Source organism: Gorilla gorilla, chromosome 13 (genome assembly GCF_029281585.2).
Source record: "Gorilla gorilla gorilla isolate KB3781 chromosome 13, NHGRI_mGorGor1-v2.1_pri, whole genome shotgun sequence".
NCBI lineage: Eukaryota > Metazoa > Chordata > Mammalia > Primates > Hominidae > Gorilla > Gorilla gorilla.
The window spans coordinates 123,852,299-123,879,372 of record NC_073237.2 but is presented as its reverse complement, the minus strand read 5'-3'; the positions used below and the strand labels follow the sequence as shown (position 1 = coordinate 123,879,372).

Below are 27,074 nucleotides of genomic sequence, written 5' to 3'. Positions count from 1 at the left end.
ACAGGGTTTCACCATGTTGGCCAGGCTGGACTCAAACTCCTGACCTCAGGTGATCCACCCACCTCAGCCTCCCAAAGTGCTGGGATTACAGGTGTGAGCCACCACACCTGGCCCCAGCCTCTATATTTGATATAAAGTATACCGATTTCTGGGAGTAATAAGAGAATTGCTAGGAAATTGAGGGTTTCCCTTGCCTTCTGGAACTGAGGACGGATCCCACCATGGCCCCTTCCCCTACCAATGGGCACAAGCAGGAAGCCCTGAGCAGCCCAGGCATCCGTTTTCTGCATGTGGCCACAGATCCTCATGGCCAATCTGCTATGGAGAGGAAGAACCTGCTTGTTTGCTCCAGGGATGACTCAAACAGTGAGAGACAGCCGGTCCTGAGGACTGCTGGGCTCAGAGGCACTGCACCCCACTCAGGGTGAAGGGCACCTGTTTGTGGCTCCTGCTCACGTGAGGCTTGTCTGCCGGGGGTGACCCCAACTCCTGATGGAAAACTCTTCTGATCTCCAGTCTGAGAGCTGGGGGGTCAGGAACATCCAGAAGGGGCCTATTCTGCACATGACTCGATATCAAAAAGCTAAGAAGTTTAATGACTTTTTGGGGGTTGAGTCAATGTCCCTGGAGTAAAAGTAGCTGCAAAACTGGTGCCTGAAGCTATCCTGGGGCTGCAGTCAGCCCAGCCCCGTGGAGCCCTGGGGCCTCCCCACTGAGGTCCAGTCCAGAACTCCACCTTCGCCTCAGCTCCTCCGCCTCTTCCTTGGCTCTGGCTAAAAATGCCCTGTCCAGAGCCTCGCCCAGCCCAGCAGCACAAGACTGCCCTCTCCTTCACTCCTGCTCTGGCCCCTCACCTCTTCCCCAGGGAGGCAGGCAAGCCCAGTGGCTCCACCATCTGCCAGCAATGGGACCTGACGGGGGACAAGCTAACCTCTTTGCGCTTCAGTTTCCCCATCTTGAAAATGAGGACCACAACAGCGCCTCCTCACAGGGTGGATCCGGAGGTTCCTCAACGTGGTTCATGCACAGCAGTGGGCAGGTGCCGGGCTCCCAGATCATGCTCAGCACATGGCAGACCCCAGACTCCACATCTGCCCCTTCTCCCCACGGGCCTCACGACCTGCCTTTGCCCCTTCACAGCCTGTTGTGGACATCTCTCCACGTCCACAGGCATGCCTCAGGCCCAGCATTGGGTATACTGCAGGCCCTGGGGACAGGCTATTTCTCCCTCTAGTCCAAAGTCCCTCAGTGTGTGGATCCCAGCGTCTGTAGGGTGGACTGAGGGAAGGCTATGGGACAGGGAGCTGGGAGGGCCCCTCCACTGCTACGTGGAGGTCTCCTGTTCTCCCAATTTGGTGGCCCATTTTTCCCATCTGTAAAACGGGCTCACTGATCCCTAAGCCTGCTCCTTGGGAGGGAACCTTACCGACCAGCAGAGGCTAGAACCAGCCCTCAGGACTCATCCTGAAATGTAAGCAAATGACTGTCCCCACCAGAGCCCACACATACAGCTGGAGCCCTGCCTGGAAGAGGCTGGAGCTGTGCTGGTACCTGGCTGGATCCTGGCTGCATCCAGCAGTTCCTGGACTCTCCGGAGGATCTCGTGCTGCAGGCCAGCTTCTGAGACGCCCACCTGTGACAGTTCAAGGAAGTGCAGACTGTGGCCTGGGCGGGAGCCCGCTAAATGGTGTGAGCCACCTGGCACAGGCCCAGGCTCACAGGACTGTCGACACCTCCTGCTGGAAATGTGGAAGCCTTCCGGGGCCTGGCGGGGCCCACGGTCAGGATGAGGCAGTGCGGCACCACAGCTGTGAGGGCAACCTCCCCAGGCCTCAGCCCAACAATCAGTGTGGCAGGGGTTGGGGGGAAACTGAGGCCCAAAGGGAAACCAGCACTAGCAACAGCTATGGTTTAGCAACTGCTTCCCGGTGCCAGGCTTCACCTGCACACCTCAGCCACTTCCCCACCAGGTGGGGGAGGAGAGAAGCCTTGGCGGCCAAGCCACTAAGCAGCGGCAGCACACGAGCCCTACAGTCCCTCAGCCTCCAGAGCCTGAGCGGCACGGCCTGTGACCCTCAGTGCCATCCAGTCCTCTTGGACCCTGGTGTCTGCATCTGTCCAGGGAGGGGCAGGACAGTCTCATGGCAAAGAACACGAACTCTGGGGCCACACTGCTTGGGGTGGAGACCTCACTCTGCTGTGTGACCTTGGGCCAAGTTATTGCCTTACTGGGTCTCAATTGAAAGATGATGATAATGATATGTACCCCGCTGGGCTGTCGGGAGAATTCAGTGAGTTCGAATACAAAAAGTGCTTAAAATGGTGCCCCGCATGTGCAGGTGCTACAAAGTTAGCTGGCACAGCGATGAGTATTCTGTTTTGAAGAATAAGTGGATTAATGTGCTGTAAAGAGCTCAGCTTGTGCCCAGAAAGGAACAGGGGCTCAGGCAGTGCTTTGGCCACGACAGTTTGTGACACCATGAGGCAGGGCAGAGGCTGGATTGGATAATCCCCAAGGGCCTGTCTTGTCCCTCCAGTCTGAAGATCCAGTCTGATCAGGTCAGCAGGACCCACCTCCCCAGGATTTCCCAGTGAGACAGTGTGCAGGGCACACACAGGCGGCTGGGGCAGATGGGCAGGTGTTCTGGCCATCTGGAAGCAAGGTGGCCCTGGACCATTAGGTAAGGACAGGCCTCAACGAGGACTACACAAGGAGCAGATCAACCCGCGGCTGGTCAGGACAGCGGCCTTGCACGCCCCTCCCCTCCCTGCAGACGGCTGCTGCCCACCTTGGCCAGGTCCCCGGGGCTCATTTGGCTCAGCAGGTCCAGTGAGAGGCGGTGGTGCGCGAAGATGGGCAGGTAGTGCTCAGCCGACAGCTCCTCCAGGAGGGCCACCAGCTGGCGCTCCATCCCCTCTTCCTGCAAGACAGAAACGTGTACCATGAGCGGGAAGGAAGAAAAGAACCCACTGTTTACAACAGGAAATGAAGGGTTTGAATATATATAACATAATACATAGAATGTACTTGGGATTTTTCCTACAAAAACTCATATGTAGGCACACAGAGATAGATAGATAGGCCCAGGGGTTCACTGCCGCTCTGTCTGCAAACCTGAAAATAGTAAGCAACTTGAACATCCACCAAGAGGGGGCTGTTTCAACTGCCTCTCTGTCCCCGCAGGTGCTGGACAGACAGTGGCTCCCGGCACAGGCTTTGCTCTACTGTGGGCTCAGTGGTCTCTGCCCTGCACAGCAGTGACCAGTGCCTTGTCGTCCCCCTCACCAGAATGAACACTCCCTTACTCTCACTTCTGTCTCCACTGGGGCTTGGCACAGGAGCTGGCATGCTAGAGTCACCAGAAAAGTAACAAGAGGCAGAGCATGGTGGAGGCACCACAGGCGCCTCTGAGAGGAGGTCCCCAGGGCTCCCCGGCCGGGGCAGGCACCAGCAGTCCTTACTTGCAGCTTCAAGGACAAGGGCTTCTGGTTCAAAAGCCGTTGATACTGAATCAGCCAGTAATTTTCCTGCCTGGTTTCACTTTTGGCTTCTAACTCCGTCTGCCAGGAATGAAGCAGGCAATGTTAGTCACAAAATGGTAATAAAACCTGTAATAACAATGATGGTTGCCAGGCGCGGTGGCTCATGCCTGTAATCCCAGCACTTTGGGAGGCCAAGGTGGGCAGATCACCTGAGGTCGGGAGTTCGAGACCAGCCTGACCAACGTGGAGAAACCCCATCTCTACTAAAAATACAAAACTAGCCGGGCATGGCGGCACATGCCTGTAATCCCAGCTACTCGAGAGGCTGAGGCAGGAGAATCTCTTGAGCCCGGGAGGCAGAGGTTGCAGTGAGCTGAGATGGCGCCACTGCACTCCAGCCTGGGCAACAAGAGCGAAACTCCGTCTCAAAAAAACAAAACAAAACCAAACCAAAATGATGGTTATGAACTATGCTCCTCTGAGCGGGTGGACAGCACTTGGTACTTTTATTTTATTTTTGAGATGAGATGGACTCTTGCTCTGTCACCCAGGCTGGAGTGCCCGAGTAGCTGGGACTACAGGTGTGTGCCACCATGCCCGGCTAATTTTTATATTTTTAGTACAGATGGGGTTTTCACCACATTGGCCAGGCTGGTCTCAAACTCCTGACATCAAGTGATCTGCCCACCTCAGCCTCCCAAAGTGCTGGGATTACAGGCGTGAGCCACTGCGCCCAGCCTGAACATGATTCTTTTATTCTGCCATTCGATAACTCTTCGTTGAGTACTGTTCTAGGTGCTGGGAATACAGCAGTGAACAAACAATGCTGATAACAGCCACGGTGACAACAGGCGTAGCTGACATGTTCACAGTACCATGTGCCAGGCCATGCTGTGCACCTAAGGATGCCATCATTAATTCTCACAACTCCAGGAAGGAGATTCTACCTCCCAGGTGAGGGAGCTGAGGTTCAGGCTGACGAGTAACCTGCCCAGGGTGGGGCCAGGAATCAGACCCAGGCATGTCTTGCTCCAGAGCCCGTGCTCAGAACAACGGAGCTGCTCAGTGAGGGCTGGCATGACATGGGGAGTGGGATCAGCACAGGCGTTTCCCAATCCCTGCTGGGCCTTACTGCCCTTTGGGGGCCCCTCCTGGACCTGGCCACGCCCACTGCTCCCTTCCGTCGTTGGCCCTCCCGGGCTGCAGTCCCTCTCTTCCAGCGCCCAGGAGCTGGATGGGCTGTGTTCTGCTGGGGCGGTGCTTCCTCCTTTGGTGGTGACCCCCAAGGCCTACAAGGGCAGGGGCACCAGCCATAGCACCTGGCTGCTACGGCACAGTGCCAAGGCACCATCTGCAAAGTAACCTGATGCGTAGGAGATGGCAGTAGGGCACCGTGAGGAACAGGCAGCTTCCTCTGATGGGCACAGGCACCACTTGGCTTGTTCAGGGCTCCAGAAGCAGCTGGTCTCTCTCTTCTAAACCTGCACAGGGCCCGGCCTAGGACGCAGCTCAGAGGGCATCTGGTGCATTCACGGGGACACAGGAACGATTCGGTCTTTTCCACCCCAGATGGTGATCCTGGCCTCTGTCCTCATTGCTTGGGTGCCCTCTGGGTCTAGAGGAGACACTCTCAAGGGGGCCTCTGCCACGCTGAAAATGTGCCAGTGTCAAACCCATCAGGAGACAGGGGACAGCTGGGCCACTCCTGCCAAAAGCTTATCAAATGGCCTGCCCTGGACATAATGAGTCCTGTCTGGAGTGAATACTCATGGCTGTTCCCGAATACTCGACTACAAAGGCATTCGAAGAGCATTGCCTAGAAAAGTTTAAAAACCAGAAGTAATCCACATACTCAACAATAGGGGCCAAGCACAGCCTTGAGAAAGGACGTCAAGGAATAGTTTAATGACTTGAAAAGAACATGCGGAAACAGGCTGCTCGAAAAGGGTATGCAGCATGTCACGTTTAAAAGGCACATACACGAACAGCTATAAAGATGCATCACAATGTTTGGAAAATATGCATCAAAACCGCAGGAGAGGCTAGGCCCGGTGGCTCATGCCTGTAAAACCAGCACTTTCGGAGGCCAAGGCAGACAGATCGTTTGAGCCCAGGAGTTGGAGACCAGCCTGGGCAACATGGCGAAACCCCATCTCTACAAAAAATAAAAAAATGTGCCAGGCATGGTGGCACATGCCTGTAGTCCCAGCTACTCGGGAAGCTGAGGTGGGAGGATCGCTTGAGCCCAGGAAGTCAAGGCTGCAGTGAGCTGAGACTGCGCCACTGCACTCCAGCCTGGGCGACAGGGTGAGACCCTGTCTCAAACAAACAAAACAAATAAAAAATGGCAGGAGATAACGCTTGGAAATGCAATTATTTTCCTTTGTACTTTCCAGTTTTTCTTTGATGAATAACTCTTACTTGAATAACAGGTGTTTCTACAAATGGCAAGTCTGTTCAAGAAAAGCAAATGCCTGTGTGATGCTGAGCACAGAAGCCAAACACATACCAGGATTTCCCGGAGCTCTTCCTCTCGCTGCTGCTTCTCTTTGAGCAGCTGCTGGAGCAGGGAGCTGAGGGCCCAGCGCTGCTCCGAGATCATCTCCTGCGAACAAGACCACACCCCGCACCACCGTGAGCTGGCGGCAGCGCAGGAGTCCCGCGGTGGCAGGATGGAGAAGGGCCTGGCCTCCCGCTCACTCGGTTCTCTGCCCAATGCCTCCAGGCTGCGTTGGGGGACAAAGCTAAGAGGCCCTTCTGCCCCCTTACCCTAAGCCCGCATCTCTCTTCCTTGTGGGGTTAAGTCAGGCATGGGATCCTGGTGACTGATGACAATGGGATGGTAAGAAACATCAAACAAAAGAAATGACAAGCCACAGGTGCCTGCCTTTGGTCTCCCAGACAACAGAGCACATGGGCAGAAGCAAATGGCGGGGAGCAGTGTGGGGCCCCACACAAATGGAGGTGCGTGCAAACCAGAGCCTGGGGTCCCTCCTTCACTCCTGCGCCTGCTCTTGGAAACTCCATGGGGGCCCCAACAGCCAGAGCCCTGCCACACTTGTGGGCAGGGACTAGGGCACCCACCAGGCATGATGACCGCAGCTTCTCTAAGGGCAGTCCCAGTCCCCTCATCTCTGGAGATCATTTCAAGGCTCACAAAGGGCTTTCCCTTGCTAGCTCAGCCTTCTCCGATGGCCTGATGGCACAGGCTGGGCCTGGAGGACCGCTGCCATCTTATGGAGTAGGGGAAGAAGGCCTGGAGGGGCAGAGGCCTGTCTAAGGGCAAGCAGCACACCTGCGGTGCACCTGAGACCAGGGATCCAGATCCCAGACCCTTCACTGCACTGAGGAGTCCATGGGACGGCTTGAGACTTCTCCACTGAGAACAGACACAGGGACAGTGACAGACCGAAGGCTCTGCTCAAACTCCTGGCACAGGCACATGTCCTCACACACCATCCCATCCAGCCCTCCGTCTGCAGCTGGAGAGGCTGAGGTTCAGAGAGGGGAAAGGGCTGCCTCTCCTCCCCGACCTGCCAAAGTTGCACAGCAGGGCTGTGCTGGGCCACACCCAGCTCCCAGGCATCCAGTCCAGGACGCCAGCTGCCAGTCCCTGCTGCCCTCTCATCTGTGTGCGCAGGACTCCCGGGCTGGAGCCCCAGAGATGCTGCCTGCAGGGAGTTACACAGATGCGGCTGGGCCCTCTCCTCCAGACAACCCGGGACACCCAAAAGCTCCAGCCCTGGAGGATGTGTGCCTGGAGGCCTAAAGCACGGCCTACAGAGAGAGACAGGAGCTCAGCGGCGGGCCCGCACCCAGCACAGGAAACACAGTGATGGAGATGAGCGGGGGAGCCTTGGCAATGAAACCCTCCTTCCTCTGACCCTCCTGCCTCGCAACAGGCTGACCACCTCTAACCTTGGCCTGCGCTGGGCCTTCTGGGGCTGGGGGGTGTCCTCTGGTGTCACAGCCACAGAGGAGCTCTGCCCTCTGTCTGCTGGGGAAGCCCTTGACTCCCAGGGGCTGGTGAGCAGCTGCCAGAGGCTGGGAGGGAGCACCAGGTGGGGGTCTTCCCACGTGAAGGAGGGCAGGGGCAGGGAGCCCTACATACCTGGAGTGACTCTGTGTCCAGGGACTTCCTCTTTAACTCCAGCTGTGTCAGCTGCAATAACTCAGTTTCTATTAACTTAATCTAAACAGAAGACGAGACAGGGTTTTTTTACTCACATTAGCCACAGTTCAGTTTTGTGCTGCTACTTTCTGGTGACCAAGTAGGTCTAAGAAGCCTTTCTGGGGAGGCTGGGGAGGCTCTGGAATGAGGGGAACCTGCGGGCCTGGGAACCTCGTCAAGGGGCTTGAACAAGAATTCGTTCCTTCATGGCCTCGCGTTCCTGGGGTCATGGACGTGCTTGTTGTGGCCGAAATTGTTTACCAAGAGGCCAGCACAGGATCTGTCCTAGAGTGGGATCGGGATAAAGGCTTGTGCGATGGAGAGGAGGCTTTCCTTGGGGATTCAGGCCAGAGTAAAGCACAGACAGAGCTATCACCCAGTCTCCTGCTGGTCAAGTTCTCTTGTCCCTCACATCGCTGTTGCAGGGGAGAGCAGAGGGTAATGGAAGTGACTGAGTAACAGTGGTAGTAGTAGCTGGTATGTCTTGAGCACCTAGTATGTGCTAGGCCTGTGCTGCACACTTGAGGTATCATATTTCATCAATTCTCTGGCTGCTAGGAGGTATTATTGCCTCCATTTTATAGACAAGAAAACTGAGGCTCAGAGAGGTTGTCACTTGCCCAAGGACACAGAGCAGGTAAGGGAGAGATCCCTTTCTCTGGGATGCCTCAGCTCAGGGTTTAAGGGCAACAGCTGACCTGGTCAAAACCATCTGCAGTGAGAATGCTGGGGGCCCTCACAGACTCTCCAGGGTGTGTCTAGGGGATTTTAGCCCTGGGCAGGGGTGGGGGTCAGACCCCATAGCCAGTACTTCTCTATTCTGTGCCCATGACCCTGTGACCCTCATCCCTAAGTCCCTATGACACCACCAACCCCTGGTCAGAGGAATGAGCTTCATGTCCGGCAATGTGGAATTGAAATTAAAAAGGTAAATTGGTCCAAAAAAAGAAAGAAAGAAAGAAAGAAAAATAGAGAAAGAAAAAAACCATGCACAAATGCAAAATTCAGTGTGCTGAACATGATGCAGGAGTACTCCCATAGCCTGACGCTCACTTCAGCCCCAGCCCCAGCCCCAGCCCCACGCCACAGGCGGTGACCACCAGGCCGTGTAGGTGGGCTTGCCCAAGGATAGCTTGAAGGTCAGCAGCCGGCCTGCAGGGGGTGGGGGGTATCTCGTCACATGAGGGAGGGTCTATGAGGAGGACCGCCTCCTCCTGGGCCGAGGTCACTTTTCAGCAGGTGTCAGGACCACGGTGGCTCACAGCTCCCCCTGCCCTCTTCTGGGGGAAATACTATATGCCCCCGAGACGCCTCTGTCTGTCTGAGCTGTAGGAGCGCTGGGGCCTGTGCCGGCTGCTTTTCCCAGTGGGGAAGTCCTGCCTGGAGCAGGGACAGCAGAGGCAGCTGGAGCAGTCAAAGCCACACATCAGCACCGGCCTCCCTGGCCCAGGCGTGGTGGAGACCCGCCTCGCTGGCAAGACCCTCGCCAGACCCCGGAATAGGAGGTCTCTAGACACCCTCCCAGCAGCCCCGACACAAGGCTGGGAGCAAAGGGAGGTTCTGAGGGCAAGGCCTCGACCTCTTGCTGGGCTAGCAAGCCAAGGAGCTGGGGTTCAAACCTCAACTGCTGCGACCTGCCGCCCGGGAGGGCCACTCTGCAAGTCTCTGAGAGAGCAGGTCCAGGGACCCCAGCCCCAGCGCTCACCTGGCTCCTGATCTGCCGATGCATCAGGTCTTTCTTCACCTGGAGTGCCTCGAACGCAGCCTTCTGCATCGCGCTCTGCAACACAGACCACCAGCCCTCAGCAGGGGCCGTGCCCACACTTTTCCCTGCAGCCCCATCCCTGTGAAAAGCAAAAGCTGTGTACAAAGCACCTTAATGGATGGGTTTTTTTCTGAGACAGGGAGAAGATTTCACCTCACTTGTGTAAACCTTAAGATGATACTAGGGGCTCACTTCGGGCAGCCTCTACTTGATGCACTTCCGGCATCACACCCTGAGTTTCCACCACAGTGGACCGTGGGGGTGCTTTTACTGCCCCACTTCACAGATGGGGAGTGACACTCAGGGGCATGAATCAGCGGTGCTGGGACACACACCAAGCCTATCCAGCTCCCGAGCCCCACTTAACCACAAGGCAGATGCCTCCTCTGAGAAATGGAGAATTTTCCTCAGACAAGCTCCACAGATACTAAGTCAAACCATTTTAGAACAGAGATTGAAATTAGGGAGAAAGGAGCAGGGTGGGATGACAAACACGCAGAGGACAGGGGAGAAAGGCGAGGGAAGAAGGGAGGCAGCGGCAAGACTCCCACGGGGCTGCAGGAAAGAGCTGAACAGGCCGGTGGCTCATGTCTGTAATCCCAGCACTCTGGGAGGCCGAGGCAGGAGGATTGCTTGAGCCCAGGAGTTTGAGACCAGCCTGGGCAACATAGGGAGACTCTGTCTCTACAAAAAATAAAAAAAAATTAGCTGGGCATGGTGGCCCTATAGTCTCCGCTACTCAGGAGGCAAAGGTGGGAGGATCGTTTGAGCCCAGGAGTTTGAGGCTGCAGTGAACTGTGATCACATCACTTCACTCATCCTGGGCAACAGAGCAAGACTTTGTCTTTAAAAAAAAGAAAAAAAGGAAAATAAAAAGCTAAACAGGCCAGGCACGGTGTCTGATGCCTGTAAATCCAGCACTTTGGGAGGCCGAGGTGGGTGGATCAGCTGAGGTCAGGAGTTCGAGACCAGCCTGGCCAACGTGGCAAAACCCCATCTCTACTAAAAATACAAAAATTAGTTGGGCGTGTTGGTGGGTGCCTGTAATCCTAGCTACTTGGGAGGCTGAGGCAGGAGAATCAGTTGAACCTGGGAGACAAAGGTTGCAGTGAGCCGAGATCGCACCACTGCCCTCCAAACTGGGCAACAAGAGGGAAACTCCATCTCAAAAAAAGAAAACAAAAACGCTAAACAGAGTAATATGGACACCGCAGGGGAGGAGGTCACAGGGGCCCTTCGTTTCATCCACTCAAGAGCCCTGCCAGGTACCTCCTGAGCACCGCAGAGATGGAAGAGCAGATAGCAGCACAGCAGGTCTGGACATGAGAAGAGGCCAGAGGTCCCACAGCATCCTCTGTGCCCTGACCTCCATGGTGTGGTCACCATCACCTCCTGCCACTTAAGTCCTTCCCATGGAGCCTCCTACACAGGATGGGGGTAGGAGCCTGCCAGAGAGCAGGTGGAGGTGCTTCTGTGGATTTTAGTGACCAGAAGACCATCCCCCTGGCCCCCCTCAGCCTCTCTCCACCCCTCACCCTGATCACTTGTACACTTCTATGGTCACAAACCTCTGCGGTCCCACATGCTGTCTAGGAAGGGCTCTGTGTGGAGCTCTGCACTCTGCCCTGGCTCCTGAACCTCCCTCTTGAGCCCCCACCCTCAGGCTCTGGGCGAGGGCTCACCTCCTGCAGGATCTGGCTGATGGCTTTGTTCTGATCCATTTGCTGCCACGACAGAATCTGCTGGAATCGTTCATCCATTTCGGCCATGCTGCCAGAAAGACAGCAAATTCATTCATTCTTGGAACGTTTCCCGAGCACCTACTATGTGCCAGGCCCCTTGGAGGAGATCAAGATAACCCATTTCTTCAGTGGACCACACTTATGGAGTACCTGCTGGGAGCCGGGCCCTGGGTGGGCCACAGACACTGAGTCTGTCTGAATCCCATGGCCTGGAGGGAAGGGGATCGAGTTGGGAGCTGGGAGAGAGATGCTTCCAGGTCCTCTCACCCAACCCGCCACCAGGATACCCTCCACAGCACCCCCCCGGAAGTGGATGCCTGCCTCTGCCCAGCCACCTCCGTGGGTGGGGAGCTCCTGACTCCCATGGGTGGTGAGCCACCGAAGTATGACAAAGCTGTCCTTCCCGGCATTCTCACCCCGGGCAGGGAGCAAGGAGCAGCCCTTGATTTGGGCACAAGAACCTGCAGCCTCATGTATGTCTGTGCTTTGGCACCATCTTGGTTGTTTTTTTTTTTTTTTTTTTTTTGAGACAGAGTCTTGCTCTGTCACCCAGGCTGGAGTGCAGTGGTGTGATCGTGGCTCACTGCAACCTCCACTTCCCAGGTTCAAGCAATTTTCCTGCCTCAGTCTCCCAAGTAGCTGGGATTACAGGCGCCCACTGCTACGTTTGGCTAATTTTTTGTATTTTTAGTAGAGACGGGGTTTTACCATGTTGGCCAGGCTGGTCTCAAACTCCTGACCTCAGGTGATCCACCCACCTCGACTTCCCAAAGTGCTGGGATTACAGACGTGAGCCACTGCGCCCAGCCACCATCTTGGCTTTGTTTATTTCATAATAGCAACTATTTTTTCCCAGTGAGGTCCCTGCTTCACAACAATAGCAAGTATTTATTGGACCTTTATGCACTAGAGATTATGCTCATCAACACTCATCAAATTCTCCACCAACTCTACAGGTAGGTACTATGATTTATCTGATAAGGAATTTGAAGCCCAAGGAAGGAAAGAGACTTGCCTGAGACCTCATGGTTAGTAAGGAGAAGTGGGACCTGGATCCAGGTCTGTTTGACCCCTGCGCTTGCAACTCCTAAGCACAGTGTCACATATCAGGAAAGGGGGGAGAAATTCCCACATCTGCAGGGACCCAGGGGAGGCCCGCACAGTCCAGGCGCCCTGGAGGGTGGCAGCTGTGCCAGCCACCTGCATGGGAGGAGAAACAGGGCATCCAGGGCTGCTGGCCTGTCCCTGTCTGGGGCTCCTGAGCACTGACTGAGTTTTCCCCACTGGCTCTGCTGGGCACCTGTGGAACCTCCAACAAACCCACAGTGCCCAGTGAGCACGGGGAGCCGGACCCCACAGCAGCCATCAGCATGAAAGCAACCCCTTCACTTATCCCTCCAGGGCATCCCACCCCCAACCGTGGGGGTCCTCAGACACTGATGAGTGTACCACAGTCAAGAGCACACCCCTCCCTTCTGCCGGGCTCAAATCCTGGCTCCGCCACCTGCCGGCTGTGCTTCCTTGGGTACGTTATACAGTTTCTCAGAACCTGAGTTGCGATTGTGAAATGGGGCGAATAACAATACAGTCCCTCCTAGAATCAATCAGCGAATGCGGTTCATCGCTTAGCCGAGTGCCTGCCACACAGGAAGTGCACAAGAAATGGGAATGACTGTTACCACTTTAACACAGCCCAACACTGAATCATGGATCCAGCTAGAAAACTCAGGAAGAGCAGCCAATACTTGCCCCTAACAGCAGAGCAGAGGCTGGGGTGGCCCAGGGCGGGAGGTTTAGTGCCCAGCTCTCATCCCATGGTCTTGGGCCCTGAGCCAGCTCCCCCAGCTCCCTCACCTGGGACTCCTCTTCCTTACCTTACCTGGAACAGGCCTGCTGGACCAAGTTCTGCCTCTGAGATTCGTAGGCCATCTGGATGAGCCGGTTCTTACAGCTCTCAGTCAGCATCTGCTGCATGGCGGCTGTGGGAACATGAGGTGGGGACAGCTGAGTGGAGTGGCTGCTCCTGGGGCGCCTGGGCAGGGAGGCAGCAGGGATTTCCACAGGAACTGAGGAACAGGCCTTGAGGCCTCACCTGGTTACCTACCTGATAGTTATCTTAAAAAAAACCCTTTGTTCCTTTTTGTTTTGTTTTGTTTTTTGAGATGCAGTCTCACTCTGTCACCCAGGCTGGAGTGCAGTGGTGCGATCTCAGCTCATTGCAAGCTCTGCCTCCCAGGTTCCCGCCATTCTCCTCCTCAGCCTCCCGAGTAGCTGGGACTACAGACACCCGCCACCATGCCCGGCTAATTTTTTGTATTATTAATAGAGACAGGGTTTCACTGTGTTAGCCAGGATGGTCTCGATCTCTTGACCTCGTGATCCGCCCGCCTTGGCCTCCCAAAGTGCTAGGATTACAGGTGTGAGCCACCGCGCCTGGCCTGTTCTTTTTAACTATAAAAGCAACATCTACTTGGAAGGCTAATTGTAAAACACTGAATAGCACATACATAAAATCTCCTGTGATCTTGTCATCCAGAAATATTATTCCATTTTGATATATATTCTTCTAGTCAATTTTTATGCATTTAGGAATTAAATAAATTAAAATAGGCCAGGCGTGGTGGCTTATGCCTGTAATCCTGGCACTTTGGGAAGCCAAGGCAGGTGGATCACCTGAGGTCAGGAGTTCGAGACCAGCCTGGCCAACATGGCGAAACTGTGTCTGTACTAAAAATACAAAAATTAGCCGGGCATGGTGGCAGGTGCCTGTAATCCCAGCTACTTGGAAGTCTGAGGCAGGAGAATCGCTTGAACCCGGGAGGCAGAGGTTGCAGTGAGCTGAGATCATGCCACTGCACTCCAGCCTGGGCAACAGAGCAAGACCCTAACTCAAAAAAAAAAAAAAAGAAAAAAAGAAAAATCAAAAAATTAAAATAATTGAAAGAAGGAACTAGAATAGATGTTTGTACACACACATTTGTAGCATTATTCGTAAGAGTCAAAAAGTAGAAACAACCCACATTCCCATTGATAGATGAATGGATAAAGAAAATGTAGAGGCTGGACATGGCGGCTCACACCTGTAATATAAGCACTTATGGGAGGCCAAGGTGGGAGGACTGCTTGAGCCCAGGAGTTTGAGACCAGCCTGGGCAACAGAGTGAGACCCTATCTCAAAAAAAAAAAAAAAAATTAGCCAGGTGAGGTGGCATGTGTCTGTAGTCCCCACTACTTGGGAGGCTGTAGTGGGAGGATTGCTTGAGCCCAGGAGGTGGAGGCTGCAGTGAGCATGTTCACACCACTGCCCTCCAGCCTGGTGACAGAGCAAGGAAAAAAGAAAGAAAGAAAATGTGGCATACACAGGAAATGCAACGTTATTTAGTATTAAAAAGGAAGAAAATTTTTCCCTTGTGGGCCAGTGTTTAGAAATAAAGAAACAGGAAAAAAAAAAAAAAGGGAAAGAAATTCAAACACATGCTACAACATGGATGAACCCGAGGACATTATGCTAAGTGAAATATGGTAGACACAAAAGGAGAAATATTGTATGATTCCACATATAGGAGGTACTTATAACACTCAAATCCATACACAGAAAGTAGAATGTTGATTCCCAGGGGCTGAGGGGAGGGGGGCACAGGGAGTTAGTGTTTACTAGGGACAGTTTCAGTTGAGGAAGATGAAAAAGTTCTGGCGATGGATGGTGGTGGCAGTTGTACAACAATAATGCCACAGAACTAATATATTTTAAAATGAAGACCAGGCACGGTGGCTCACGCCTGTAATACCAGCACTTCAGGAGGTTGAGGCAGGCGATCACTTGAGGTCAGGAGTTCAAGAGCAGCCTGGCCAACATGGCAAAACCCCATCTCTACTAAAAATACAAAAATTAGCCTGGTGTGGTGGTGTGCATCTGTGATCCTAGCTACTCGGAGGCTGACGCAGGAGAATTGCTTAAACCTGGGAGGCGGAGGTTGCAGTGAGCCAAGATCGCACCACTGTACTCCAGCCTGAGCAACAGAGCGAGACTTTGTCTCAAAACATAAATAAAATAAAATAAAGTGATTAAGATGGTAAAGTTTACATGATGCATATTTTACAATTAAAAAAATGAAAATGGTATCATCCCACTTCCCATTTTTATGAACACTCCCCCTGATAACATGCTAATAGGATGCTAATACTGCAGAGTGCCACAGCATATGGATCACCAACATTTATTTAAACAATCCTCTATTTGGGGGCATTTGGACTTTCTTTCTTTTTTTTTGAGAAATGGTCTTGCTGTGTTACCCAGGCTGGAGTGCAGTAGTGTGATCACAGCTCACTGCAGCCTTGAACTTCTGGGCTCATGTGATCCTCCAGCCTCGGCTTCCTAAAGCGCTGGGATTACAGGCATGAGCCCCGACACCTGGCCCATTTCCTCCATTTTATAGCTAAGAAAACCGAGGCTTGGAAAAGTTGGGGAGCAGTAAGCAGTAATGTCCCTAAGGTCACATGGTGGGTGTCTGAACTGGGACTCTGCATCCACATTTAGGCTGACCCCAGAGCCTGTGCTCCATGGCAGGACTTGACTGCCCCTCTCGAGGGCTAACACTCAGGGCCCTCCATGCATGGCCAACAGAGGGAGGGCCATCCACCCTGCCAGCCCAGCCAGCAGGCAGCGTGCTCACAAGCTCCCCATCCCAAAACTCACAGGCAACATCACGTCGCCGCAGGTTCTCAGTCTCCTCCTGGGTTATGGACATCAACTGTTCCATTCTTATTCTAGAAAAAAATCCATCCATTCATTCAGCAAATTTAACATTTCCAACAGATGAACACCACCTCCTCCAGGAAGGCCTCCTTGATTTGGCAACCTACACCTAGATGGGCTCTCTGGATGCCTACCGCATCACAAGCAATCCTTGGGTCCCTCTGTTCGCCTTCAGCCTGTAGTTGAGTATGTTGTGTAAAAAGACGGACGCTCCCTTAGAAAATGGGCAAAAGAAGCAAATAGCCAATGCTGAAATTCAAGTGATCAATAAACATCTGGAAAGATGCTTAACATTACTGGTAACTAAAGAAAGTAAAATCTTTTCACCTACTAGGTTGGTTGACAGTAAGAAAACTGGTAACTGTTGGTGATGGTGATGGTGGTGGAGAAATGGGCACTTTCCTACACTGCTGAGAGGAGTGTAAACTGGCAGAAAGTTTTTGGGAAGGTAAGTTGACACCTAGCAAAATGTCCTTTAAATATTTCCTTCACAAACAGTCACATGGCCGGGTGCGGTGGCTCACACCTGTAATCCCAGCACTTTGGGAGCCTGAGGCAGGCGGATGACTTGAGGTCAGGAGTTTGAGACCAGCCTGGCCAACATGGTGAAACTCCATCTCTACTAAAGATACAAAAATCAGCCGGACCTGGTGGTATGCGCCTATAATCCCAGCTACTCGGGATGCTGAGGCAGGAGAATCGCTTGAACCTGGGAGGTGGAGGTTGCAGTGAGCCGAGATCGCGCCACTGCACTCCAACCTGGGTGACAGAGTGAGACTCCATCTCAAAAAAAAAAAAAAAAAAAAAAGATATACTAAAAATTCTGCTATAAATATAGCCTGTCACTTTTTCCATTAGCAATATGTTATGTTTTCCCTTAATGAGAAATATTATTCAATAAGACATTTAATGGCTGCAGGTTATTCCTCCATACATAATTTATGTAACTAAATAATTTTTCTTTCCAGAAATATAGATTTTTTTGAATTTTTTTTTTTTTAGCTGGAACCATAGGCGCCTGCCACCACTCCTGGCTAAGTTTTGATTTTTAGTAGAGACAGGGTTTTGCCATGTTGGCCAGGATGGTCTCAAACTCCTGACCTCAAGTGATCTGCCCACCTCGGCCTCCCAAAGTGCTGGGATTACAGATGTGAGCCACTGCGCCTGGCCTGAACTTTTTATACTAGGAATATAGTTGGACATTATATATCTAGCCTTATTCATGTCTCTGAATGTTTTTCAGGAGTGTACATATGTTTTAATGAACTTGAAGACAATGATTCTTTGTAATTAAATATCATCTAAGGAGGTGAATCTCCTTATAGCTTTAGGGAAATGTCCTGGCATAATCCTCTGGAGAATCACAAGACATTCTCTCCTCAAAGCTGCCCTCCTTGGCCGGGAGTAGTGGCTCACGCCTGCAATCCCAGTACTTTGGGAGGCCGAGGCGGGCAGATCACGAGGTCAGGAGATCGAGACCATCCTGGTTAACACGGTGAAACCCCGTCTCTACTAAAATACAAAAAATTAGCTGGTGGTGGTATGTGCCTATAGTCCCAGCTACTCGGGAGGCTGAGGCAGGGGAATTGCTTGGACCTGGGCGGCAGGGGTTGCACTGAGCCGAGATTGTGCCACTGCACTCCAGCCTGGCGACAGTGCAGGACTCCGTCTCAAAAAAAAAAAAAAAAAAAAAAATGCTGCTCTCTCCTGGAAGAACACTTACCTTTCATTTTCCAGCGATTTCAAAATCTCGGAGCTTTTCTTTTGTCTGTGGAGAAAATCATAAAAGGTCCTGGCAGTCACCAGCAGGCCTGTTTCCTGTCTCACTGCGTTAGCTGTGCAGAGGGGCTTAGGAAATGGGCTGGGGGCACCTTGGCTCCACCACCTTGAAGCTCTGGGTTCTTAGCCAGTTACTGAAACCACTCAAGTCCCAGGTTTCCTCACCTATGAAATCAGAAGAATAAAAAAACCCAGCCAGACACAGTGGCTCACATCTGTAATCCCAGCACTTTGGGAGGCTGAAGTGGATAGATCACGTGAGGTCAGGAGTTCGAGACCAGCCTGGTCAACATGCAGAAACCTTATCTCTACAAAAATTAGCCAGGCGTGGTGGCGCAAGCCTGTAGTCCCAGCTCCTTGGGAGGCTGAGGCAAGAGAATTGCTTGAACCTGGGAGAAGGAGGTTGCAGTGAGCCGAGAGCACACCACTGCACTCCAGCCTCAGTGACACAGCGAGACTCTGTCTCAAACAAAACAAAATGAAAACAACCCAGTTTCTTGGTGCATTTGTAAAGAGTTAATGAGGAAATAGATGTAACAAGCTTGGCACATAAGAAGCACCCAACAGATGACTGGTTTCCTGAACTCATGCAGGTACTTTTGAAACTGACAGGTGAGGGAGGAACGAGTGATTCAGGGTTAGAAAAAAGAGGCCTGGAAGTAGCAGGGCATATGGCTGGAGCCTGTTTCTGGAATCATCCTGCAATGGGCCCCCTCACTAGACTTCTCAGGCTTTTCTGGCGCCATGTCTCCCCAGCCCCATCAAGATCTGCTCTTAGTAGCTCGTACCTTGCACAGGGTTTGTTAAGGCAAATCTCACTACAGGTGAACAGCTGACCTCAGTGCAACGGGTTACCAGAACCCAAAATACTGGAGCAAGATGTGATCCCAACTATCTTGTCAAACCCACTCACTTTATAGATGGGAAGCTTGGGGCCCAGTGGGGAAACATTTGCCCGAGGCCGCAGGTCCAATCTGGTAGCAGTCTCATGCTAAGAAACCAGACTTTGTAATGACTGGGTCAGATTTTTTTCTCTCTACACTGGTGCCAGTTGAAGCACCCAGACTGGATCCTGACAAGGGAAGCCCGGGGCAGGGGCAGAGGCAGTGAGGGAGAAACACACTCCTCCCGGCTCCTCAGGGGACTGCACGGGGAAGGACTCTGGGGCTGGGGCCGAGGAGCAGAGCCCAACCTCTGATTGTCCTGCAGCAGCTTCTGGATCCGGCTGGAAATGTTCTGTTCCGTCTGCTTCAGCTGCTCCTGCAGCCGCTGCCGCTCTGCGTCGAGGTGGCGCTGGTGCTCACTCAGGCCCTGCTCCAGCCGGGACTGCTCCTGCAGCAGGAGGTAGGGGTCCTGAGCCCCTGGGACCCCCTCAGACGCCGTGAGGGGTACTGACTGGGGTTAGGAGGCTGGCTTTCCCACCCTGCCTTGCCAATCCTTTTTGTGTGACCTCGGGCCAGCTCCTCCCAGTAGGCTACAGTGTCCATCTGCACACAGGGAGGCTGGACTGGGTGATCTGTAAGGGCCCTCCCAGGTGCTGGGGGACAGAAGGAAGTGACAGCTTCATCCCACTGCCTTTCCACATCCCAGGGACCTTGGCCCAAGCCAGGAGGCCACTGGCTGGGGGGGTGCAGCCAGGCTGGACCCTAGCAGGCGGCTCACAAACCTCCTTGACCGTCTGAAGGATCTCATCCTTCTGGCTGCTGCTCTGCTGAAGGAGCTGGGCGTGCTCCCGCTGCCCCAGTTCCAGGCGCCGTTCAAACTCGAGTTTCTCCAGCATCTTCTGTTCCTGCAAGACACAGATCCTGGTGACTGTCAGCACAGGCCCTGGGGGAGTTAGGACACAGAAGTCGGGAGAATCCACCCCTCAACACTGACAGGGCAGGCTCCAGGTCTTCATGCTGAGCAACCCCCTCTCCCCTCCAGGGCCCAACTGTAAGAAAACAAGCTGTTCACAGGAAGAGGCTAGTGGTCTAGAGCCCGGTGCTGGGCTCAACCCTTCTGAGCCTCAGTCTCTGCATCTGTCCCATGGATGCTCTACCACCCACCTGAGGCACGTGAGGATGCAGCAGACTGTGCGTGTAAGAGGAAGGCATTACTGTGAACTCTAATTCTGAGCTGGGAAGAAGTCATTTTCTCAAATATTTTATGAGTTGAGTTGAGATCTTTAATGAGAAAAGAGTGACAGAAGGGTAAAGGCATTTTCTTACCTTCCTCTTCTCATAGTCTGAGAACCTGTTCTGGGAGGAAAAAAAGACAGTGGTCAAGAGAGGGTGGCAGCAGTGGTTCTCCCTGGCATGGGCACCAGGAACCCCCGGGTGGCCTGATGTTATACAAACTCTGGCCCACCCCAGACCACTGCCTCAGAATGGTGGGGTCGGGGGATGAGGGGATCTGTATTGATCAAGGGCACCAGGTGGTTCCAGTAGACACCTGATGAGAACCCCTGGGCTGTCACTATGTGCATGGCACCATAGGAGGGGGCTCTTCAAGACAGTTCTGGGATGCAGCCCTGAGCAGGAATGGTGGTCTGAAGAGCAGAGCAGGAAATGGGATATCTGATGCCCATGGATGTCTGCGTAACACACCTACAGCACCCGGTTCCACTCCACCAAAATACTCACAGTGCACAAAGGTGTGGTACAACTTCCTGCAGAATTATTCAAAAGAGCAAAAACACTGGAAATAACTCATACATCTATCAACATCTGTCCGTAAGTCATGGTGCATCCATACAGTGGACTATTACACAACCGCCAATGGGGCGAATGTGTGAGATCCCTCACCTGTGTGTAGCATGATTCTACTTTTGCAAAAACATCATCAAGAAAACTCAACTCTGAGCATATGTGTGAAGGTATTGAGTCAAAGGTCAAGAAGGACAGTCATTAATCAGTCAACGATGACTACCTCCAGGCAACGGGAGTGCAGGGTGGAAGGGTTGACATTCACTTGGTTTGTAATTGTCTGTATTGTTTAAATTTATAACAAGGAGCAGGTATTAAACATCAATAATGTAATGTAATTATTGGTGTTTAATTAATTAATTTATCATTGATGTAATTAAACAGCAATACATACATACACAAGAGTTAGTTTCTTCTTTTTTTTTTTTTTTTTTTTGAGACGGAGTTTCGCTCTTGTTGCCCAGACTGGAGTGCAATAATGGCACAATCTTGGCTTACTGCAACCTCCACCTCCTGGGTTCAAGCAATTCTCCTGCCTCAGCCTCCTGAGTAGCTGGGATTACAGGCACCCACCACCACACCCGGCTGATTTTCTGTATTTTTAGTAGAGACAGGGTTTCACCATGTTGGCCAAGCTGGTCTCGAACTCCTGACCTCAGGTGATCCATTTGCCTCTGCTTCCCAAAGTGCTGGGATTATAGGCATGAGCCACTGCGCCCGGCCCACACAAGTTTTTTCTTTGCGATGGAGTCTCACTCTTGCCCACGCTGGAGTGCAGTGGCACAATCTCAGCTCACTGCAGCCGCGACCTCCTGGGCTCTAGTGATCCTCCCACCTCAGCCTCCTAAGTTGCTGAGACTGCAGGCACGCACCACCATGCCTGGCTAATTTTTTGTATTTTTGGTAGAGACAAGGTCTTGCTATGTTACCCAGGATGGTCTCAAACTCCTGAGCTCAAGCATCCGCCCGACTCAGCCTCCCAAAGTGCTGGGATTATAGGCGTGAGCCACTGCGCCCGGCACACAGGTATTTTTTGAATGGTCCTTCTATTTAGTTATCCTGTTCTGAGAACAGGATCAGTCTCTGAATTATAAAAGCAGCAACCTATAAATAGGATTTTGCCTATACTAATAGTAGGAATATAATTTTAAAATTAATCTTCAATTATACAGATAACATCTCAATATATTCTCCTTGTAAAAGTTTGAAACATGGTATAAAAAACTAAAGCACCTACTGACCACTCCAGCCTAACCCTGGTTCCCCTCCCACCCCACACCTCCTGTCAGGTGTAACTGTCATTATCAGGCCCAAGGCATGCATCTGTACATATATAATTTGTGCCTTTGGGAAAGAAATATATTTGTATTTGTGTGCATATATAAACATTTTTTTAATCAAGTATAATCTATTTACTCTAATTCACCCAATGTTAGTGAACAATTCTATGAATCTTTATATATGCATAGAGTTCTGTAACCTCTAAACACAATTAAGATAGAAAACAATTCCGGCTGGGCGCGGTGGCTCACGCCTGTAATCCCAGCACTTTGGGAGGCTGAGACAAGTGGATCACTTGAGTTCAGGAGTTCGAGACCAGACTGGCCAGCATGGTGAAACCCCATCTCTACTAACAAAATGCAAAACTTAGCCAGGCGTGGTGGCAGGCGCCTGTAATCCCAGCTACTCGGGAGGCTAAGGCAGGAGAATTGCTTGAACCTGAGAGGCAGAGGTTGCAGTGAGCTGAGATCATGCCACTGCACTCCAGCCTAGTGTGACAGAGTGAGACTCTATCTCAAAAAGAAAAAAGAAAACAATTCCATCACCCTCAAAAATTCGCTCATGCCACTTCATCATCAAATCCTCTTCCCACTCCAGCCACTGGCAACTATCTGTCTGTTTCCTTTTTTTGTTTTGAGTTTTCTTTTTCTTTCTTTTTTGAGATAGGGTCTAGTTCTGTTACTCAGGATGGGGTGCAGTGGTGTAATCCTGGCTCACTGCAAACTCCAACCTCCTGGGCTTAAGCCATCCTCCCACCTTAGCCTCCCTAGTAGCTGGGACCACAGGCATGTGCCACCATGCCTGGCTAATTTTTTTGTATTTTTTGTAGAGACAGGGTCTCGCCACATTGCCCAGGCTGGTGTTGATTGAGTTTTCTTTTTAAACATAAGAATGGAAATAGACTAGCCCATCCTGTTCTGCAATCTGCCCTTTTCACTAATCCATGCGTCCCAGCGAGCCGAGGCTCAAATGCTCCATCTCATGGTGTGCACATGGCCCAGGGGCAGTGCCTTCTCACTGACAAACATTTGGGGGGCATCCAATACTACAAATAAGGCTGCAATAAACACTCCTGCAAATGTCTCCTCATGCAAGCATTTATCTTGGGTATACATTGAGAAGCGGAACTTCTGGATCACGGGCTGTGCCCATGAAAATTTTTGACATCTGGCGGGTGTGGTGGCTCACACCTGTAATCCCAGCACTTTGGGAGGCCGAGGTGGGCAGATCACTTGAGGTCAGGAGTTCGTGACCAGCCTGGCCAACATGGTGAAACCCCGTCTCTACTAAAAATACAAAATTAGCTGGGCATGGTGGCGCATCCCTGTAATCCCAGCTACTCGGGAGGCTGAGGCAGGAGAATTGCTTGAACCCGGGAGATGGAGGCTGCAGTGAGCCAAGATTGCACCACTGCACTCCAGCCTGGGCAACAGAGTGAGACTCCATCTCAAAAAAAAATAAATAAATAATAAAATCTTTTTTGACACCTACTGTCAAATTATCCTCCAAAGTTGTGATACCAATTTTCACTCCCAAGAGCAGTTTATGAGGACACCTGTTTTCCCATACTCTGGCCAACAGAAATTGTCATGTCAAAATGTGTGCCAATCTTGAGGAAGGAAATGGTATTTCAATGTTGTTTTAACTTAACATGCCTCTCCTCTGATTACCAGCAAAGTTGGCATTTTTAAATGTTTGTTTGTTTGTTTGTTTGTTTGAGACGGAGTCTCATTCTGTCACCTGGACAGGCTGGAGTGCAGTGGTGCAATCTCAGCTCACTGCAACCTCTGCCTCCTGGATTCAAGTGATTCTTGTGCCTCAGCCTCCCAAGTAGCTGGGATTACAGGTGCACGCCTCCGTGCCTGGCTAAGTTTTGCATTTTCAGTAGAGACAGGGTTTTACTACGTTGGCCAAGCTGGTCTCAAACTCCTGGCCTCAAGTGATCCACCTGCCTCGGCCTCCCAATATTTTTTCTATTGGGATGGTTTTCTTCTTACTGATTGGAAAGAGTTCTTTCTATGCTCAATCTACGAATCCTTTAGCCAGTGACTGTGTTACAAATATTTTCTGAGAATGTGAACTGGCACAATTTTCACATACAGCCTTCTCCTCCCTCTCTAATTCTTGTTGAGCTGTAAAATAATAATAATAATAATAATAATAATAATAATAATAATAATAAAATCCCAAATGCATTCCCAGCAGCAGTGGAAAACGGGAAAGGGTGGCATCTAGGAACCAGAGATTAAGAGTCAGTGGAAGATATGAAGCCAAATGCCCGGCAGCTGGTACTCCTGCCCAGTGATGGCCTCCCCCATCTACCAGCCAGCAGAGGACCCTGGGTCATGAGCCTTGGGGATGGGGGCAGAGGGGGCACCCAGGCTAATGTGGCAAACCCTTTAAGCTTCCTCCTCTGTGTTGTCCTGTGCTAGCTTGTCGCCAGGACCTGACAGGGCCAGCCTGTCACTGGTGCTCACACATGTGCCTGTCTGACTCCTTCACTAGACCCAGAGCACGGTGGGTGCGTGTCCCAGACAGTGAGTAGCATTTGGTCCAGAAGTATGTGCTGAGAGATAGCAATGAACATTACAGACACAATCCCTATTCTCACAAAGCTTCATCCAGCAGGGGAGACAGACATGAGACAGATCATTTCCCACAGAGTTCCTCATCAATTTAGCGCTGTGATAAGTGCTACCAAGGAACTGTGCAGGGCACTCTGAGAACACACAACAGGAGACCTGACCTCGACTGGAGCTTCTCAGAGGATGTAATGTTTAAACTGAGAACTGAAGGAGGCTGAGCATGGTGGCTCATGCCTATAATCCCAGCACTTTGGGAGTCTGAGGTGGGAGGATCACTTAAGCCCGGGAGGTTAAGGCTGCAGTGAGCTATGATCACACCACTGCACTCCAGCCTGGGTGACGGAGCAAGACCCTGTCTCAAAAAAAGGAAAAAAAAAAAAAAAAAAAGAACTGAAGGATAAGACAAGTGAGTGGGGAGATTCCAGACAGAGGGAGCTGCTTGTTCAAAGGCCCTGAAGAGGGAAGGATCATGGTTAGTTCAGGGAACAGACAGCAGCAGGGCACAGCTTGTGCTTGGCAAGCTGGTGGGGTGAGGCTACCACAGCAGGCCTTGAAATTCAAAAGCAGTTCAACTCGTCAGGAGGCCAGTTCTAGTTCTATGGAGGAATCTGGGAGCTGCAGCTCTGAACCACCGCCCCCTTCCATTCCCAGCTCCCCCAACACACACACACACGCACACGCACACGCACACGCACACACACACATGTATGCGTGCAGCAGGCTGGCTTGTCTTACCTGCCACTCTAACTCCTCCCTTGAGAATCTGTCCGTGGGCCCATCAGGGCTGTCCCGAGAGTTCTCGGTTCCATCTTGCTCCAGAACTGGCAGCAAGTACTGAGAAGGGGGGTAGTATTCCAGCCCTGACTCTGTAAGAGAGGGGAGACAAGCTGACCAGGAGGGAGGAGACAGCTGAGGTACCCAGAGACACCCGCTCCCACTGCCAGGGCAGCCGGCCCCACCCTGACTCAGCCACTGCTCTCCTCTTCCCTAGCCTGGGCGCTCCGTGTTTTTCACCGGTCCTAGCCCTGGGCCTGGAATGTGGCAGGTGCTCAGTAAACGTCAGTGGAGTGAGTCAATGGGTACTGGCTACACCTTACACCTCTTTACCGTCCAAGTGAGAATGAAGTGATGAAAAAGCCTGAGATAAGAAGTGAAACCTGCGTCCTAGATCCAGCTCTACCAATAATTCCCTGAATGTGAGACCTTGGGCAAGATGCTTTCCTTCTCTGGCCATGTGTAGTTTTGCCTGTAAAATTTCAAAGGGTTCATACCTTAGACTCACTTCCTATTTGGCTGTTTGTCTTTTTCCTGTTGATTTGTAGGTGCTCTTTATATATTGTAGTTAATAACCTTAGGTCTATAATATGTTGTAACTATCTTCTTCCAGGTGGTAACTGGTCTTTTAACTTTGATGATGGTGTCCTTCCGGGGTAAACAAGTTGTAAGTTTTGATGTACTCAAAGTTATCTTTTTTCCCCTCATGGGAAGGATACAGTCACGTCACAAGAAATACTAAAAATGGGCAGGAGACGTATGAAAAATATTCACAGAATCAAGGAAGTGACATTAGAATAATAATGGGCTCTCTTGTTATCCATCCGATTAGCAGACTCTTTAATAAAATACTTCGTGTTACGCAGGTTGTGAAGGGGGAGAGAGGTCCTCCCAGCCACTCCTCATGGGATGGAGACTGATGGGACCTCTTCCCAGGCACCCTAGGGCGCTCGTGCCCTCTCACCCACCCTAGGGGAAAGTGCACACGGTGACAGAGAGGTGTCAGTTCAAATGTTCAGAACAGCAGGAAAGTGGAAATGCCTTCCAAGTTCACCACAGGGATGGCTACGAAGCTACAGGTGCCACCACATGAAATCCTGTGACCAGTTTAACGGGACATTCAAACCATACTATGAGACAGGAAAATACCCAAGACTTTTCTTGAGAGAAAAAAAAAGCAAGGCATAGAATCACATCATATGATACCTTTTATGGTTTCTTTAATGTTTATTTTTATTTTTATTTATTTATTTATTTTTTGAGATGGAGTCTTGCTCTGTCTCCCAGGCTGGAGTGCAGTGGCATGATCTCTGCTCACTGCAACTTCCGCCTCCTGGGTTCAAGCCATTCTCCTGCCTTAGCCTCCCGAGTAGCTGGGATTATAGGCACGCGCCACTACACCCAGCTAATTTTGTATTTTTAGTAGAGACAGGGTTTCCGCATGTTGGTAAGGGTGGTCTCGAACTCCTGACCTCAGGGGATCCGCCAGCCTTGGTCTCCCAAAGTTATGGGATTATAGGTGTGAGTCACCACGCCCAGCCTCTTTAATGTTTTTAAAAAGGTCAAAAAACAAATTTTACATATATATATATATATACTTCTACATAGTTTAGGTAAATTGAAAAATTATTTCTTGGCCAGGCGTGGTGTCTCACGCCTGTCATCTCAGCACTTTGGGAGGCTGAGGCGGGTGGATCACGAGGTCAGGAGTTCGAGACCAGCCTGACCAACATGGTGAAACCCCGTCTCTACTAAAAATACAAAAATTAGCCAGGCGTGGTGGTGGGCGCCTGTAATCCCAGCTACTCAGGAGGCTGAGGCAGAAGAATCGCTTGAACCCAGGAGGCAGAGGTTGTAGTGAGCCAAGATCGCGCCACCGCACTCCAGCCTGGGCGACAGTGAGACTCTGTCTCAAAAAAAAAAAATTATTTCTTGCAGGGCGTGGTGGCTCACACTTGTAATGCCAGCACTTCGGGAGGCCGAGGTGGGTGGATCACCTTAAGTCAAGAGTATGAGACCAGCCTGGTCAACATGGCGAAACCCTGTCTTTA

At 51.6% G+C, this 27,074-nt stretch overlaps 1 protein-coding gene across 4 annotated transcripts in view; it reads right to left on the bottom strand.

The window, feature by feature from the left end:
* The window catches only part of LRSAM1 (leucine rich repeat and sterile alpha motif containing 1), a 55,551-nt gene that overhangs the window by 4,625 nt on the left and 23,852 nt on the right, over positions 1-27,074 (bottom strand). For 2 of the 4 annotated variants that reach the window (XM_019033255.3, XM_055351199.2), the window contains 14 exons: positions 24,985-25,115; positions 19,907-19,936; positions 19,363-19,485; positions 18,889-19,028; positions 17,641-17,685; positions 15,858-15,928; positions 13,041-13,140; positions 11,102-11,189; positions 9,360-9,434; positions 7,595-7,675; positions 5,993-6,088; positions 3,463-3,561; positions 2,790-2,921; positions 1,552-1,633 (listed from right to left, as the gene is read on the bottom strand). In XM_019033255.3, the coding sequence (XP_018888800.1) occupies positions 1,552-1,633; positions 2,790-2,921; positions 3,463-3,561; positions 5,993-6,088; positions 7,595-7,675; positions 9,360-9,434; positions 11,102-11,189; positions 13,041-13,140; positions 15,858-15,928; positions 17,641-17,685; positions 18,889-19,028; positions 19,363-19,485; positions 19,907-19,936; positions 24,985-25,115 (1,293 nt within the window). Of the gene's footprint in view, positions 1-1,551; positions 1,634-2,789; positions 2,922-3,462; positions 3,562-5,992; positions 6,089-7,594; positions 7,676-9,359; positions 9,435-11,101; positions 11,190-13,040; positions 13,141-15,857; positions 15,929-17,640; positions 17,686-18,888; positions 19,029-19,362; positions 19,486-19,906; positions 19,937-24,984; positions 25,116-27,074 lie in introns of those variants that run through there. The other 2 variants (XM_055351200.2, XM_063697036.1) reach the window with 2 other exon arrangements.